Source organism: Chenopodium quinoa, unplaced genomic scaffold (assembly GCF_001683475.1).
Source record: "Chenopodium quinoa cultivar QQ74 unplaced genomic scaffold, ASM168347v1, whole genome shotgun sequence".
NCBI lineage: Eukaryota > Viridiplantae > Streptophyta > Magnoliopsida > Caryophyllales > Amaranthaceae > Chenopodium > Chenopodium quinoa.
In genome coordinates, this window is record NW_018745054.1 from 574,194 (window position 1) to 591,672 (window position 17,479).

The following is a 17,479-nucleotide window of genomic DNA, read 5'->3' on the forward strand; positions in this document are numbered from 1 at the left end:
ACCAAACTAAGCACCTGCAAACTTACATTAATAAATTTGACCATAACAATATATTAACATAAATCCCCAAATTAATCACAATCAATCAATCAAGCATACATGCTTTACCCAAACCCTAGCAAGCTACCACTAACTAAACTTCATCATCAAATCAATGCAAGTAAATAAAATCAATCAACAAAATAAAATCAAACATGAAATTAAAGAAAACAATAAAGATGAGATAGAGTAAGAAATGCTCGTTGATAGTTAAGAAGATCTTCAATACAATTGCCACCCTTGCATCTTCAATCTCTCAAATCACCATTGATTTTCCTCACTTTCTCTATATAAAACTTCTCCTAAGCTAATCCTAATCTAGAGAGAGAAACTCTTAACCTAAGCCTAATTGAAGTCTCATTCATTCTCTCTCTAAAAATCAGAGGAAAGGCTATTTATATAAGTATAACTAACTTCGAAGGAAATAAGGAAAATATTCTGAAATAGACTGAACCAGGCGCGTCCGCGAAGCCACCAGCGCGCCCGTGATAATTAGGGAACGGAAACGGAGACCCATGGAAGCACACCCGTGCGTCCGTCGTGTGTGCCCCCGCAAATGTCATGCGCGCCTACGCGTTTTTTGTGCGCGCCCGCAGTCTTGGCCAACACACTTCTTCGGTGCGCGCAATGCAAGACGAGTGCGCCCATATGACAGTCACATAGCATTGTAGTTTATAAACACGGTTTTAGTGGGTTCAACACCAAGATTTCTTGAGAGTGTAGCCACTAAGTCTTAGAGCTAGCCATCTCTTGCTTCATGAGCTATCCATAAGCTAAAGCCCTGCACCAAAATTCTCTTCCAACCCAGAAAATCATTGTGAATGGGTCTTGAGCCTTGCCTTAGACCTACAAACAAAGAGAAAAGAACAAATAAAGGAGAAAAAACGAGAAAATCCAAAACAATGAACGAAAACGGAAAATAAGCAAGAATAAAGAAACTAAGGAACAAATGAACAAAACTAAGACTTTACTAGGAAAGAAAACTGTAAAAATAAGGTAAAAACAACCTTCAAACTCATCAAATGAGTGTCATAAATAAAACTAATCAAATTTACCCAAGCTAAACCTTTTGCTCATATTCGAGCAATACAAAAAGATGACATTATTTAAGCTAAGAGAAAAGAGATGGGAATATACACTAACTCACTTTCGTAGGAATCATGAATGCATTTAGCCTATGCGTCAAGCCATTTAAACCTCAAAGTTGCAAATGAGCACGAGCGGTGCTCTCGTAAGGGGGTTTCCAAATATCTTAACCCATAACTCTTGCAACAAAAAGCAAGGAAAAACATCTAAAAATCAAAGTAAAATAAGGAAAACAAATGTTATTGAATGGAATTTTACAAATTAACAAGCACAAATAAAAACAAGTCTTTCTAAACAAATAGAGGAGGGCACGCTCAAGGATGTCCAACGTTGATTGAAACATAAGATATGCTAAGCATAGAGAACTTACAAGACACAATTCATCTTCGTCCCAACCAATCTTACCGCGTTCTCCCTACTTGCTTCAAATTCACCTCAAGTGAGCATCTCATGATTCCTCGAAGGAACCAAAAAAGAAAATAATTCAAGGCTACCCAACATATTTACTATGCAGACTCGCTCCATAGGCTTGACATATATTTCCCTCCACCGACTAGAGACTCAACCATTAGGGTCTAAAGGTCTTTGAAGGGATGTAACGTTAGGGCAAATAGGGTAAATGTAGGCTAAAATTTGAATTTGGTGGTATACGCAATTATGAAGCAAAGGGTGATCATCACTCAACACCATAATTAAGATTTCACAAAACTCAAACAAAAATACAAACACCCCCAAGCTTATTCAAAGCAACATCACAAAACTATATACAATAAGCGTAGACATGCTTCCCCCAAGCTTAAATGGAGCATTGTCCTCAACGCACTAAATTATGGAGATAATGACTACATCAAAATCTTTTTGTGCTGTTCATTTTTCATTCTTTTTTTTTATTTTCACTTTTTTCAATGCATTTGCTTTTCTCTTTTATTGATTTGTCCTCGCCTTTTTTTAACTTTGGACGGATTTCACTGAATTGCACTTGCATTATTCACAAACTTTTACACAACACATACTTGCATTCAAATTGAGCTCATCGCTTCAAACCATTGCTCTTATAATCATCAAACAAGGTCATGACCATTAGCTTCACAAAAACCAAAGATGAAGAGAATAAAATAAATGATAAGAAGTCTAGTAATATGGCTAGAAAAGAAGGTATAAGGCTCAAATGGTTAGCAAGAAGGCAAATGTAAACCAAAACCCAAAAATATAAAACCTATCCTAGAAAAGGAAAAGTAAGGACCCCAAAAAGTTTCCTTTGTTCTTCCTAAATGGTTCGGGCGCGATCTCGGGAGATAAAAGACAAGTTCTAAATAAGAGTAAACAATAGTCAAGGATTCATGCGCCGTTCAATCAAGATATGTGGAAAGCTAGAAAAATTAAATCTCTCATGGTGATAGAAAAAACTCACTTTTGGCTTCAAATTCACCATAGGAAGCAACACCATCTTACCACAAATAAGTGGACTAGGGTTTCATGGTCCCAAAGTTCTTAACAAAATACCTTAGCACATCATATTCTAGAGTCAACCCAGGATATCTCAAGGCGTGCAAATCACTACCACTTAGGAAGAAAAGATTCAAGAACGCAAGTCCAAAAGTATTATGTCCAAAGCAAGAACAAAATAAAGAACATTGCAAATTTTCCTTGATAGAAACAAAAATATTTTTAGAGTTTTCAAATAAAAAAAATAAAAGAACATATACAAATGTGCATGGCATATAAGAATTAAAATCCCCCCAAATCATGATAGAATACCCTCCCCTAAGCTTGAATGAGACAACATGCTCAAATATAAACCAATGAGTCCATGAGAAGGGAAAGGAAAGAAACAATCCAAAACACCAACACGTGTCTAACAAGTCACTAACCAATAGAGAAAGAGCAAGAAAAGATATTACCGGATATAGGTGGGTGTAAATACCCGCAAATTTAACCTTTCAAAGCAAATTTTTCTCTAAAGTTATGCCTCATATGCCATATGCTAGGGAAGAGGAGTCAAACTTCCTTAATTCTTGATTCAATACAAATGCGTAAGAGTATATCAAGTCTTGTACCTAGAACAAGGCACATAAACATTTCCATGAGAGAAAATCTATATTAAAAAGAAAAGAAAAAGAAAGCAATAATACACGGGTTACTTCCCGAGAAAGGCTTGCTTAAGGCCCAAGCTTGACCGCTCTAGTAAATAATCGCGTTGCATATATTATTTGGTAATGAAAATGTGAAAAAAGAAGAGCTAGTAGAGGCCGTATTAGGGCTAGGATTGCGATTCTCAAAGAGAACTTTTTTCTAGTACCCTCGCTCCTGATCTCATTTTTGGTTTTTTAGACCAATTTGGACATGAGTAAACTTATGATTCATGTTAAATATCCCTTGAACACTAAATGGGAGAAAGATATGAATGAGGTTTATGAGTTTTATCAAAACTTATTGGCGACTCTCTATTGGTTTCTTACAAAAAAAAAGTAATGACGAACTCAATTCTAATTCAAGGACTCCCAAACAGACAAGAATTCAAATCCTAACACACCCCTAAAAAGTGTAAAGTCTTATGCTTTTAAAAGGCCATGGGCATAGAAGAAACGGGATCCCCAACGACGGGCTATTCTCCTCACTGGGATGATAATCCAAAATACTAGCAATTGTACTTCTTGATGGTCAGTATGACGCAGGGAATCGTGTAGGTTGTTTTCCAGAGCTGCGAGAAGATATTATTAACAGTCTTATGCATGTGTCAGAAAGCAATCCGTATGCTAGATTCTTTCGGTAAAAGGAATACAAGTTTCTGAAGATACGCGGATTATTCTTAACCAAAATACTATGCTTGATCAGCGCGTCTATAATGCTCCTACCAGTGATGAGGTTGCTGTTATTTGGCCTGAGAATGCATCAAGTCAGAGTTGCAGTCCTAACATTCTTGTACACGAGAAATCACAGCTTAATGTCATCGTATTTATCATCATTATGGATGTTATGATCCTTTGCAATATCCTTTGCTATTTTCTCATGGAGAATGTGGGTTGAATCAGGGGCTGAAGAAGAAAATCGTGGGGTGCACGTACGCAAGTTGCCACGCAACAAGATCCAATTATGTCTTGTGCCGTCCACACTTTTGCTGATTTGTTGCAGCAAGAAGCATCTCGTGAGTATTCAAATGCCTACATTTTGGCATCTACTCTCTACTTCTTCCATACCCTCTTTCTTTCACTCTTTGTACCATTGTTGTTAACTGATAACACAATAAATTGGTTTTTTTACAAAGTATTCTACATTTAGATCGTGGGTTATATTAGGTTGTTCGTACATAATGTTAAATGTTTGTTTAATTGCAGGGGCATCTAAGAGACTAACCTGAGCAGAAAAACTCATTTCCCCAAGAGAAAATTATGCTTATAGGTTGCAAATAAGGCCTAACAATTTCTTGTTACGTGGTGGGAGATGCTTTAAACAATACATAGTTGATATGTATGTGAAGGTTGAAAACACACGGCTTGACTTTTTCCGTAACACTTAGGAAACTATCCGAGCTGACTTATATCAAGGCATTTTGGATTCATTACAGAATGGAGAAACTCTTCAATCTAATGTTGGTAGAAGGGTTATTTTGCCTCCAACATTTATTGGTGGCCCTCATGATATGAAGAAAAGGTATTTAAATGCAATGGCTTTGGTGCGGAGATATGGGAAGCCAAATCTTATTATAACAATCACATACAATGCAAATTGGCCTGAAATCAAAAATGAGTTGGCTCCTGGTGAAGCTGCTCAACATCGGCCTAACTTAGTGGCCCGTATATTTCGAGCGAAGCTTCTAGCTCATAAACGAAAAATCATGGATAACAAGGTCTTTGGCGAGGTTGCTGTAATGATCTACATAATTGAGTTTCAAAAAAGAGGCTTGCCCCGCAGACATTTTTTTATTATTCTCAAAGATGAGTCCAAGCTGAAATCTTCTGAACAGTTTGACAAATTTGTTTGTGCTTAAATTCCACCTATTACCAGTCTAGTGTTGTGTAAAATTGTTCTAAGGCATATGATGCATGGACCTTGTGGCTGGTTGAACCCGCGATGTTCATGTATGGTCAAGGATGGTAAAAAATCATCATGCAAATATGGGTTTCCGAAGCAATTCTCGATAGAAACCACAACAAATGAGGAAGGGTATCCTACTTATAGGAGGCGAAACACTGGTGAAAAGATCACCGTCAGAAATGCTCAACTTGATAACCGGTGGGTGATCCCGTATAATCCTTACCTTTCTATTTTGTTTTACTGTCGTCTAAATGTAGAGGTGTGATCAACAATACAAGCTGTTACGTATTTATACAAATATGTTTAAAAGGGCCATGATAAAATTCGTATAATGTTGTACCTGTTAATGGTAAGCCAGGTTATAAGATGGAACAGTATCAGCCAAGGCGATTGGTTTCCACATGTGAGGCTGCCTAGAGACTCTTTGCATTTAATTTGTTCGTTATTTACCCCCCTTTGCTTCTTCTCCAGGTGCATCTGCCAAATCAACAAATTCTTCAGCTGCATCCACATGAACGGCTAAATATTGTTATGACAAATTCAAAATGATCTCGAACACAGCTAATTGAATTCTTTGTTATAAATGCTGCCGTGCCTAGTGGTATAATCTACTTATACAACGAATTTTGTGAACATTATACGTGGGATGCGTCTGCTAAGGAGTGGACTGAACGAGTTTTGGACAGATTTCAGGTAGGCCGTTTGGCATTTGTATTCCCAGCTGAAGGAGAGCGATTTCACTTGCGCTTATTGCTTCTATACATCAGACGTCCTACATCATTTGAAGCACTAAAAACTATGAATGGTCATTTGTGTTCGACATTCCAGGAAGCAACTCTAAGGTTAGGCTTGTTAGAGGAAGATGATCTGCCAACTCTATGCTTGACTGAGGCATGAAGTGTAGATGCCAGATGAATTGCGCCGTCTTTTTGCCACTTTTCTTGTTTTTGGTCAGCCAAGTGATCCTCCTGCTTTATGGTCTAAGTTCTACTCATTTCTATTAGAAGATTTTAGCCACCAATTTCCTGATGATATAGTAAAGGTTCGAATGTTGACTGCAAGATCAGTTGAGAAACATCTAGAAGCATTGGGTAAGTCGCTTTTAGACTTTGGATTTGATGACCTGAATGCTAAACCTAATGAAGAGTTCAAACGCACGAAGGATATTATTGATGTTGTAGATGAACCTATTCCCCAAGAATGTGTTGATTGCCGAGAGCAATTAAACTCAGCTCAAAAGAGTGCATTTGATAGTGTTATGCAGCATGTTATTAAAAACAAACTTGGTGCTTTTTTTATAGATGACCCTGGTGGTATAGGGAAACAATATCTATACAATGCTCTGTATGCTGAAATCCGACTGCTACATCAGGAATAGTAGCAGCAAACATCCCATCTGGTCATACAGCTCTTTCGAGGTTTAAAATTCCAATTGACTCTAAAGCCTCACTATCATGTGCAATTCCGAAACAAGATAGCTTAGCTGCATTTCTTAGAGAAACAACATTATTTATCTGAGATGAAGCTTCAATGGAAAAAAAGGAAAATATTGAATTTAGATTTGTTGCTCCAAGATTTGTATGGGAACACAATCTTGTTTAGGGGGAAGATTGTTGTTTTTGGAGGAGATTTTAGGCAGGTTCTGCCAATTGTGCCACAAAAAACGCAGCATGAGGCAATTGAGAAGATCTCAAGGCTAGAGAAGATCCTCACTATTCTTCATAATTGTTGTCCTTGGGAAATGGGGAGTTGCAACAAACAGAAATTGGTTTTGTTCAGTTGCCGCCAGATATTGTAAGACCCCTTGCTCTTGACGGTGATCCTAGCTTATAGAAGGAACTTTCCCCGAGATTCGCACAGGTTCTTTTACCACCGAAATATTCACTGAGCGTGTCATTCTTACTCCAATGAATGATGATGTAGATTCCATAAATACATTACTAATTGACCATTTTCCAAGTGATTCTATCGTGTACTAGTGGAAAAAACGCAATTACCAACTGGCGAAAAGTGGCTTTTAGCAACTGGCGCGTGGGGCTGCTATTGCGGGGGCTACTAATGAGAATATTATTTGCAACTGGCACTTGTTCGCTGCTAATAGTAATTATTCGCAACTGGCATATTTTGCAAATAGTCCTTTTTTACAACATAAATAGGTATTATTAGCAACTAGCCAAGTGTTAGGCCCGCTGCAAATAAGTAGTATTAGCAATGGGCTTAATGCAAGGCCAATTGCGAATAGTCTTTTTTAAACTTAAAAATTACAAGGTTATATTGAAGATGAATATAGAAAGCTAACACATAAAGCCAATGTATCTCATTTAATATTTTTTAGCAAAATGACCTTCACTGGCTTCTTCTTGCTGTAGAGTCTCACTACTCTCAACAGCTAAAGCCAAGGGTGCTTCACTGCTCTCCAAAGCCCATACACTTATGGCAAGAGTTAAGCAGAAAATAATGAAGTAGCTGAACAGTAGCACGGAAGCAGAACAATAGCGCAGAAGCAGAACAGCAGCAGCACGAAGAAGAGAAATGCAGCGTGTAGTGGGCGTAATCGAAATCCATAGCAGATCTTTTGGGAATGAACTTGTCCAACTGCCATAATGAATCAAAATTAAACTGATTGAGATGTAAATAATGACATCCAAAACAAATCTCTAATTTATTTTTCAGATTGAACCACCTAAATAATTGATTTAAAATATTGAAGCCCATACACTTATGGCAAGAGTTGAGCAGAACAAAAGGTTCAGCTTCATGACAAAGGAGGAAATAAACCAGAACAACAAGTTTAGCTTCATGATAAATAAGGGCCTTCACAAGGCAAGGCATATAACATTTCAGATTGGAGTACAAAGCCAAGCACATGAACAATAAGTAAGAATCGATAATGCCACTGTCAATTACCAGAAAGTAGCACAATGTTTGCAACAACTTTTTACCAACAACATAGATTTATGTAGTTTTTGATAACAAAGTAGGTTTATGTAGTTTTTGATAACAAAGTAGATTTATGTACCAACAAACATGTAGCTTTTAATAACAGAAGCACAATGCTTCAATTCAGACAAAAAATAAGCATTGAATATCTATAATTGATCATACATCCATCATACCAGTTAAAAATACACGCAACAAATAATATCCAGCCAACTATATCTCATTAATTATGCAATAATATGGAAATTATCAACATACAACCAATTGCATACAACACAAACAAAACCATGAACTTTCAATAAATCAACTAACCCAAAAAAATCACAAGGTTGATTTGCAAGTAATTTTAAAAAAAAAAAAGCTAAACCATGCTCACCCATAAGCAGACATTCCGTGCATAATAGCCAGGAGTCTGGAATGAATCATGTGTATCTTTGTATTCTGCCACATAACCTACAGTAAGTACATGGAAATTATAAAACAAATTGCAACTTGTAGATCATTAATGTGTACCTTTCATGACAGAGTTGAATTTATATGGGTTTTGCTCTTTAATTTCTAGCCTTTTCATACAGACCAGTACATAAAGTTCTAAGACGGAGCCATCTGTGAAAACAAATCGATACATGTCAGAGAAGTCAATAATAATTTTAGGAAGGGAAAGATATTAAGGATGTGAGAGCTTGGCATGCAGCATTGGCCTAATAAACATTAGTTCAAAAGACAACTGTCCAAGACTACTCAATGATCAGTATCCAGCACAGCTACTAAAAGCCTAAACTAGCATATAATATGCAGTACAGAATTAAGTCCTTGAAAGTGCATTCAATTAATGATGCGTGACATATACTAGTCATACAGAGGTCTATCTCACTGGAAAATGCTTAGCAAACTCTATAGCTAGCCAAACTGATTGATTTAAACTCCATAACAGCTCTTCCTCTAGGTTCTCTACCCAACCAAATTTCATACAGATCAACTGCACTGGTACACTATACAAAATGATAAGTTTAAATAATGTGAAACATTAAACACAACTCGCAATTACCAATAACAAGTCATAACCTAACACTGACACAAAGTATGATAAAAATATACCAACTTTCAAGTTTAGTCAAACGATGTTCGACCCGACACTAGAAATTGCTCTCATTCAATTCTGTCAGAACGCTACTGGACATGCATTTCTGCCATGGCTTAACCACAGCATCCTCAAATTCCATAATAAAATCCCCATAACTAGAGATACAAGATGCGTCCTGCAACCCAATTTTAACAATCAAATCAACTACAACATCAAGAACACAACAAAAAGCTTATAGATAACTTAATGAGAACAATGTCCTACAAAATCACCCAAAAATCCAATTAAATACCATAAATAAAGAATTATCAGAAATTAACAAATCCCAAAAGGATATCAACTAAACAATTCAATCAAGCAAAAATCAATAATTCCAATAGAAGCAAAGAAACCAATTTCTGAAAAATTCAAAACTTGAACAGCCCAAATTCAACTCAAAATCACAAATTGAACAAAACCCATCAAAGAAAACCCGAAAAACTAAAAGAACAATCACCTAAACAATCAAATCAGCAAGAAAAAAAAAATTCCAACAAAATCAAAAAACCAAAACACCCCAAATTCACCACAAAATCAAAATTCAAACAAAACCCATTAAAAATCCTCACTTTATTCGATTTAGGGGAAGAATCACCCAATAGAGCATCACCGAAAGGCGAAACAACCTCATCAAATCACCATCGTTGCCACGATAGATAGAAGAAACCAAGGCGAAAACGAGAGAGAAGCTTAAGAGCACAAATCAAAGTCTAAGATCATTAAATATTTCGAATTAAAGGAACTCCAAACAACCAAATTCCAGGAGAAAAAAAAACAGCAAAAAATAACTTTAATTGTCGGAATTGAAGGTTCAGTCTAACGACTTGCCTGACGCGCCTACCACCACCATCTATGTACTCACCCTACATATTAAGCAATTGACCTAAGAAGCGGATTCAGTGAAGAACAGAATGCTCATAAGCCGCTTCAATGGAGAATTCAGAGTACGACTTGGTCGGCTTCAACGGAGCGGAGAGGATTCAGAGGACGATTTCGATCGAGTGTAGCATGAAATTAGGGTTTCGTCCTACTTCAATGAAGTGCAAATCAAATTAGGGTTTCGTTCTTCTTTATTCTTGAGCAAAAATGAAAGAGAGGGCTTAGTAAGTTCAACGACAATGGAGGTGAGGGCTAACTGAAGTTCAGCGACCATGGAGGACGGCTGAGTGGAGTTCAGTGGGGTTTTTGATTTTTAGATGAGAGAGAAGAGAGAGAAAGGGTTATGATGAGAGAGAAGGGTAAAGATGGGTTACGTGAGTAGTTCACAATTATACTTTATTTTATTGTTTTAGCAGCTGGCCTTTCAAGGCCAGTTACTAATAATTTGGTCAAAATTTAGTTGACCTAGTATTTGTATAGGACATATGAATGGCCAGTTGCAAATAAATAATATATTTTAAAAATAATTGATATTAGCAGCGGGCATTGTTATGTCAGTTGCAAATGTTATAGTATTCGCAACTGGCCACATATAGGCCAGTTGCTAATAAAAAAAATTTACTTTTACACTCTAAGTATTAGCAGCGTTCATTACTATGCCAGTTGCTAATAACATAGTATGTGTAACTGACATTATTCTTGCAAGTTACAATTAGTATTTTAGTAGCTAACATATATAACGCTAGTTGCTAATAGGGTGCTGCTAATAGCAATTTTTCAACTAGCTAGCTTTGATTGTACCGAATGACATGTGTACTGTTGACCCTACAGAATTTATTAATATGTTGTGCCCTTGGGGAATGAGCCCCCATGAATTGGTTCTAAGGGAAAATAGTCCGGTTATTTTGTTGAGGACCATACTCCCATCATGTGGTCTGTGCAATGGTACGAGGCTCAAGCAGTGGCGGACCCACGTGTAGTCATAGTGGGTCCGCGGACAACCTATTATTTTCTATAAAAAAAAAAAAAAAAAAAAAAAAAAAAAAAAAAAACTAAGTATCAAGAGTTTTAGCTTGTAGTCTAGTGGTTTTTTCCCCAGCCTACCACATATGAGATATGGGTTCGAATCCCATTACTCACAAACTTTTATTTTATTTTTTTTTTGGCTTTACAACCTCATTTTCACGATTTCACGATTTTAGAAAAATCAGAAGGCAGAAATATCCCCAATTCCCCCAAATTGAAACCCTAAGTCTCAAAATCACCCAATTACGAATTACCCAAATTGAAATCCGCAGGAGCCCCGTCGCCGTTCACCGTATCGCCGGCAGCCCGGCAGCCTTTTCGTGCTTCTCCGTCAAGCGTGAGTGAGGCGTCCATCAAATCGTCAATCCGTCTGTGAGTTTGTTAGCGTCGTGCTCATGCAGACGTGCAGTGGCTCCCCAAATTCGATTTTTTTGAGGTTAGTTTTAAACTTTTAATTTATATAATTACATTGCAATAAGATTATAGAGACTAGATTCTATATTTCTATATGAAATCATCAATTTAAATGTTTAAATCAAAATTATCAGTATGTTTAATATCACTATATCAGTGTATGAGTTTTTTTTTTTTTTTTTTTTTTTTTTGGGTGAAATTTCTTGATTTGATTAGTGCTTGATTATTTGTATGACTTTATTAAAGCTTGAATGTTATGACTTGATTATCGTCACTTGATTAGAGCTTGAATGTTGTGAATTTGTGATTTGTGAATGTGAGTTATGGCCGGATATTTGGCCATTTGATCCCTATTGTAGACTTATAGAATTATTTCTGTTTAATTGATAAATGATAATAGTTGTCAAACTTTCTTATTAGCTATTGAGAATGGTGATTGCTAATTTGGAGATTTGGGGTTGAAGGGTGGACTGAAATTGAGGTTAATGGGCGTTTTTTTTATGATATTATTAGTTTTAATAACCTTGAGAGAACCCTACTTGTATGATTTATCTAATTCAACCTTTAACTTCAATTTCAGAATGAAAAGAAAAATAACTCGAGATATTTCAAGGTTTTTTTACTAAAAAAGTGCCTACTCTAAATCCTCCTCCTACACAAAATGATCCTCCTCCACAAAATGATTTACCCTCTCAAGAAAGTGAACCAAGTACTCCTTTACATCATGCTAGTGAACAACATTCTTCCCCATCTCACAATTTCCCTCAATATGAAAATGGGCAATCTTTTCCCCAAGGTGGTTCGGATCCTAGTGCTCAAATTGGTGAAGGAAGATTAAGTGCACTTGATATTATTAATCTTCCACAAGACCCCGGAAAAAAGAAGAAGGATGTGTGATTTTCATCCCGATGATAGGGATTTACGGCGGAGAACATACATTCAAAGAAAGCCATGTCAACCTAAAGATCATGTGTTTCCTCAAACACTTTTTGGGCTGAATAAAAAACGCCAATTTTGTGTTAAATGGTTTGATACTTGGCCCAACATGGCTTGAGTATAGTGTTGAGAAAGATGCTGCCTTTTGTTTCATTTGCTATCTGTTTAAGGATAATAACACAGCGGGAGTGGATGCTTTTGTTAATGGAGGTTTCAGATATTGGAATAGAAGAGACACAATTGTAAAGCATGTTGGTGGACACAAGAGTGCTCACAATAATGTCGTGATTGCTATGAACTTTTTCATGAATCAAATGAGTAGCATTGCCACCACTTTATCAAAACAAACAGCGGAAACCATGAGTGCCTATCGTAAGAGATTGGAAGCTTCAATTGAAACCATTAGATGGCCATTGTTTCAAGGGTTTCCTTTTCATGGTCATGATGAAAAGGAAAGTTCATTATCTAAAGGTAACTTTCTTTCGTTATTAACTCTTCTTTCAAACCATGATCCTGAGTATTCCAAAGTTGTTTTTAAAATGGCCCCTGGTAATTGTCAACTTACTTCTCCAAGTGTCCAAAAAGATATAATCAATGCTTGTGCTAAAGAAACAACTAAAGCAATATTGGAAGAACTTGATGGTGGATTTTTTGCTATTCTTGCTGATGAATCTGCCGATGTTTCCGATAAGGAACAAATGGCACTTTGTTTGAGATTTGTTAATAAAAAGGGGGAAGCGTGTGAGCGTTTTCTTGGTATTGTGCATGTTCCTGATACTAGTTCTTTGACTCTCAAAGCTGCTATTGAGTCATTACTCATGGAACACTCTTTAACTTTCTCTCAAGTTCGAGGTCAAGGTTATGATGGGGCAAGTAATATGCAAGGTTCAATCAATGGCCTTAAAACTCTAATTTTGAATGAATGTTCTCAAGCATACTTTGTTCATTGCTTTGCTCATCAACTTCAATTGACACAAGTTGCACTTGCTAAGAAAAACTCAGATTGTGGTTGACTTTTTGTTGACGTACTTGCACCTCTCTTGAACTTTGTGGGAGGTTCACCTAAGAGGAAAGAATTTCTTCGAGAAAAACAACGTCAAGGGGTTGTAGAAGCATTATCTTTGGGTGAAATTGAATTGGGAACTGGTTTAAATCAAGAACGTGGCTTATGTAGACCTTGTGATACTCGTTGGGGATCTCACTTTAAAACCATTTTGAATGTGCTTGATTTATATCCTTCAATACTTTTGTCACTTGATTCCATTGCAGAAGTATCCGATACACTTGATTCGAATAAAGCACAATCTATTACACACTTGTTGATGTCATTTGATTTTGTGTTTGTGGCACACTTGATGGTTGATATATTTGGCATTACAAATGCGTTGAATGTGGCATTGCAAAAACATGATCAAGATATTGTAAATGCAATGGTCATGGTTGATGTAACCAAGACTAGTTTGCAAAAGTTGAGAGATGAAGGATGGGATTCACATATGGAAAAAGTCACTTCTTTTATGGCTAAATATGACATTGAGGTTCCAAACATGGAGGGGCGATATGTGGTTCTTGGGAGAAGAATGTATAGAGGTAAAGGTCCACAAGTGACTAATCTTCATCATTTTAGAGTTGAAGTTTTTCTAAGTGTCATTGATCTTCAATTACAAGAACTTGAAAATCGATTTCCCGAGGTAAGTAAGGAATTACTTGTGTGTATGTCTTGCTTTAATCCTGCAAATCGGTTTCATTCTTTTGACAAAAGAAAGTTAGTTCAACTTGCCAAATTTTATCCCGATGAATTTTCAAGCTCTGAGTTATTATTTTTTGAACATTCACTTGAAAATTTCATTGTTGATGTTCGAAATGATGAGAGATTTTGGAATTTGAAAAGTCTAAGTGAACTTTCTACGAAACTTGTTGAGACGGGAAAGTTTGAAACTCATGACCGAGTCTACTTACTTTTGAAGTTAGTGTTGATTCTTCCCGTTACAACGACAAGTGTAGAAAGAGTATTTTCTGGAATGACGCAAGTTAAAGATAAATTGCGTAATAGCATGGGAGATCAAATGTTGAATGATTGTTTGATTACTTATCTAGAAAGAGATTTGTTTTACAATGTTAGCATGGATGATATTGTACATCGTTATCAAAATATGAAAACTCTCGAGAGCAATTGTAATAAAATTAGTACTTTTTTAGTTGTAATATGAATTTGAATTACTTTATGAAATGAAATTTTTTATGTATTTTTTTTTTGTCCATCATTCAAGCTTTGACTATTTTTTGATATTTTATGCGGTCGGTGGACGATGATGGGATGGGACAACCTATTATTTAAATCCTGGATTCGGCACTGGGCTCAAGTGCAAGAGATTCTTTCCATATGTCATTGAGTGTGAGATAACTGGGGGTCATTATAAAGGACGGACTCATTTTATACATAGAGTGAACTTAAGGCCTTCAAGTTCAGTAGGATATCCTTTCAAATTCGAGAGGAAACAATATCTTGTAAAACTAAGTTTAGTAATGTAAGCGTTCACCTTCCAAGGCCATGTTTTTCTCATGGATAACTATATGTTGCCTTATCACGTGCAAAGAAGGCAAGCAAAATAGTTGTTCACATTATGGTTCCTCTACCATCGTATTCTTACAATTACACTAAGAAAGTTGTTTCATACGATGTTCAGTGCTTAGCTGGCATAATCACATGTAACTGATTGCTATGGGGATGTATGGTTTTTCATAAATTCATCTTGCATAATGCTTCCTTATATTGATATCCTTTTGGCAAACTCTGAACAATAAAAGAAGTTGTATAGATTATTTTGTCTGAGATGGTGCAAGTGTTATTTTTAATCACCAATTTTCTTTCTTTGGATATGGAAAACCTTATTTGTTGTTAGCATCATTGTCTTGTACAAGCAATTCCTGTTAGAATTCACCACTGCTTTCTTTAAAATAAAACACACTGTGTTAATGTCTACTTAAGTTCTTAGTTATAGTCCTTCTTTATTTGTGGAACTGATGCGCATAAATTTTTAAAGGTACAGATCCTATTGAACTGATTTATATTATACTCGTGCAAGGTTTAAGTGCTACGATTCTACGAATAATTAATTTCCTTAGTAGAGTATGAAGGACAAAATATACGAGCGGTAGGCTTGTAAGGTCTTGTTTAGTTCAACTTATTTTTACTTATTTCAGAAAAAATTAGTTCAAATCAGATCAGATCAGATCAGAAAAAATAAGTTCAGATCAGAACATCATTTTATGTGCGGTTTTTTATTGCTAAATATTCTTAATTTCGTAATGAAAAAAATTGTGAAAATTACATATTAATAAACTACACATTATTACGAATCTAACAAGATCCCACTTGATACATTTTTGCCTTATAAATTATCGTACACATAAGGTCAAAGTTAGGTCAAATCAGACAATCAGATCAGATTAGACCAGACCTGATCAGTAAAAATAAGGTGAATCAAACAAGGCCTAAGTATGAGGAACAAAATGTAGACTAATTTGGTATGCATTGAGTATGATATCTATTAGAAATTCAAATGATATAAATGATGCTCTTACTTATTCTCAAATGAATACATATACTAAGTCAAAAATTATGTTAATAATTGACATCCATGCAATTGCGTGCGAACATTTCGAACTATAAAAGTTATTTACAGATGCTTAGCATAAACATAAATGACCAGCATAACATTTTATAGATATCAAAGGCTGTGCAATCTTAAAATAAGGGTCACATATCCTTAATTAAGGTTACACAAACAAAAAAATAATAATTTAATTGTCTCCAATATTTAGTTAGAAGGCATAATAATATTTTTGTTATGTGTAGACCAACATGTAGTGAACTGTAACAATGGAATACAGTTAATTTATTTGAACTTAGGTTTGTAGATTAGTTTACTATCAGTACCATTATAACTAATGATATTAGTATAGATTTCCTACAATAAATTATTAATCATCTTAAAATTCTAACAATACCTGTAAAAAATTAAATTAAAATCGACAAAACAATAACACTAATTTCAGACAATAAATAACAATTTAACAACAAACATAGGTTACTAATTCACATTAAAAACCGCAAACACTATAATTTAAAAGTCTTTCAAACTAAACAAAAAAGTCTTTCATTTAGCCTCATTCACCATGTGTATACATTAAATACCGATCTAACGACCACAAAGCACATATTTTATATTTCTCATCGATCTAGCGATCACAAATCACAAATTTTATATTACCTGGCTAATTTCACGAAATTGGGGGGGGGGGGCACGTTGCGGGCGCTACCACAACTAGTAAAGTAAAAAATTAACTATCTAACAATTGTGACCACTAATGTTAATATTATTCTTTTTTTAACAAGTTGGTGTCACACTAACAAGTGGTATAAGTTGGTGTCAACAAATGCAAAACCCCCCAAAATTTGTGTCAATGAGTGTAATTTTGCCCCTTTTTTTGGGTTTGATTTCTTCTAAAATTTTGATTATTGATTGGTTTAGATTATGACTTACTTTTTAGATCTATTTTTTTAAATTCAAATCTGTTTTTGTACTCAAAATTATTGTTGTGACAATATTAGTTTTAATTTATTCTAAATTTTTGTGTTTGGTTTGTTCTTACTTTTAATCTAATTTTACATGTTCTGTTTGTTATTGACTATTGCAGTGATATTGGATGGAGATGGTGAAAAAAAGAATTTGATGTTACTCGTTAAGGGCTTCATCCTGGAAGGCAAATAAAAGTGAATCTGTTGATGAGTTTTCAGGGGAGAAGACAAAAGGTAGGCAAATAAATGACTGGGCTCACAAATTGTATGTGACGAAAGGTAGTGATAAGTCATACGAAGACTTACAAGCATTAGTGGGGAACATTGCAAAACATCTCTGAGATAATTATATGTTGTCTTCTTAAGCTAGAATTTCCGTAACCAAAGAATTGCAATATCATTTTCATTACTTTATTTTT

General features: G+C 35.5%; 2 protein-coding genes across 8 annotated transcripts; one reads left to right on the forward strand and one right to left on the reverse strand.

Moving 5' to 3' along the window:
• Positions 1-7,213: 7,213 nt before the first annotated feature.
• On the reverse strand, positions 7,214-10,537 carry LOC110709160 (origin of replication complex subunit 4-like). Of its 7 annotated transcripts, none has more exons than XR_002508867.1 (5): positions 10,086-10,537; positions 9,199-9,912; positions 8,614-8,706; positions 8,477-8,541; positions 7,214-7,755 (listed from the first exon to the last, which is right to left on the reverse strand). XR_002508867.1 is itself a non-coding variant. In XM_021887374.1 (4 exons), the coding sequence occupies exons 1-4, from the start codon at positions 10,071-10,073 to the stop codon at positions 7,567-7,569; spliced, it is 369 nt and encodes a 122-aa protein (XP_021743066.1). In that variant the 5' UTR covers positions 10,074-10,518; the 3' UTR covers positions 7,283-7,566. The 7 variants fall into 7 exon arrangements, 2 of the variants coding, with proteins under 2 accessions (XP_021743066.1, XP_021743067.1); XR_002508864.1 differs by having other exon boundaries at positions 7,283-7,755; positions 9,199-9,359; positions 9,793-10,531; XR_002508865.1 differs by having other exon boundaries at positions 7,283-7,755; positions 9,203-10,524.
• A 1,780-nt stretch (positions 10,538-12,317) lies between these two features.
• Positions 12,318-17,253, forward strand: LOC110709213 (zinc finger MYM-type protein 1-like). The gene is made up of 4 exons (XM_021887424.1): positions 12,318-12,338; positions 12,649-13,486; positions 13,535-14,653; positions 17,180-17,253. Exons 1-4 carry the CDS (start codon positions 12,318-12,320, stop codon positions 17,251-17,253), a joined length of 2,052 nt encoding a protein of 683 aa, XP_021743116.1.
• Positions 17,254-17,479: the final 226 nt, after the last annotated feature.

What these genes read in the sequence shown, in the direction of transcription:
- LOC110709160 (XM_021887374.1), bottom strand. Translation starts at nt 10,073, where the DNA reads ATGGTGGTGGTAGGCGCGTCAG. An exon ending in GGTGGTGGTAGGCGCGTCAG is followed by an intron (nt 8,707 to 10,051) that starts GCAAGTCGTTAG and finishes TTGTTTTCACAG; the next exon opens with ATGGCTCCGTCTTAGAACTT. An exon ending in CACGGAATGTCTGCTTATGG is followed by an intron (nt 7,756 to 8,476) that starts GTGAGCATGGTT and finishes TCATTATGGCAG; the next exon opens with TTGGACAAGTTCATTCCCAA.
- LOC110709213 (XM_021887424.1), top strand. Translation starts at nt 12,318, where the DNA reads ATGGGCAATCTTTTCCCCAAG. An exon ending in TAAGAAAAACTCAGATTGTG is followed by an intron (nt 13,487 to 13,534) that starts GTTGACTTTTTG and finishes ACTTTGTGGGAG; the next exon opens with GTTCACCTAAGAGGAAAGAA. An exon ending in GAAAACTCTCGAGAGCAATT is followed by an intron (nt 14,654 to 17,179) that starts GTAATAAAATTA and finishes TGACTATTGCAG; the next exon opens with TGATATTGGATGGAGATGGT.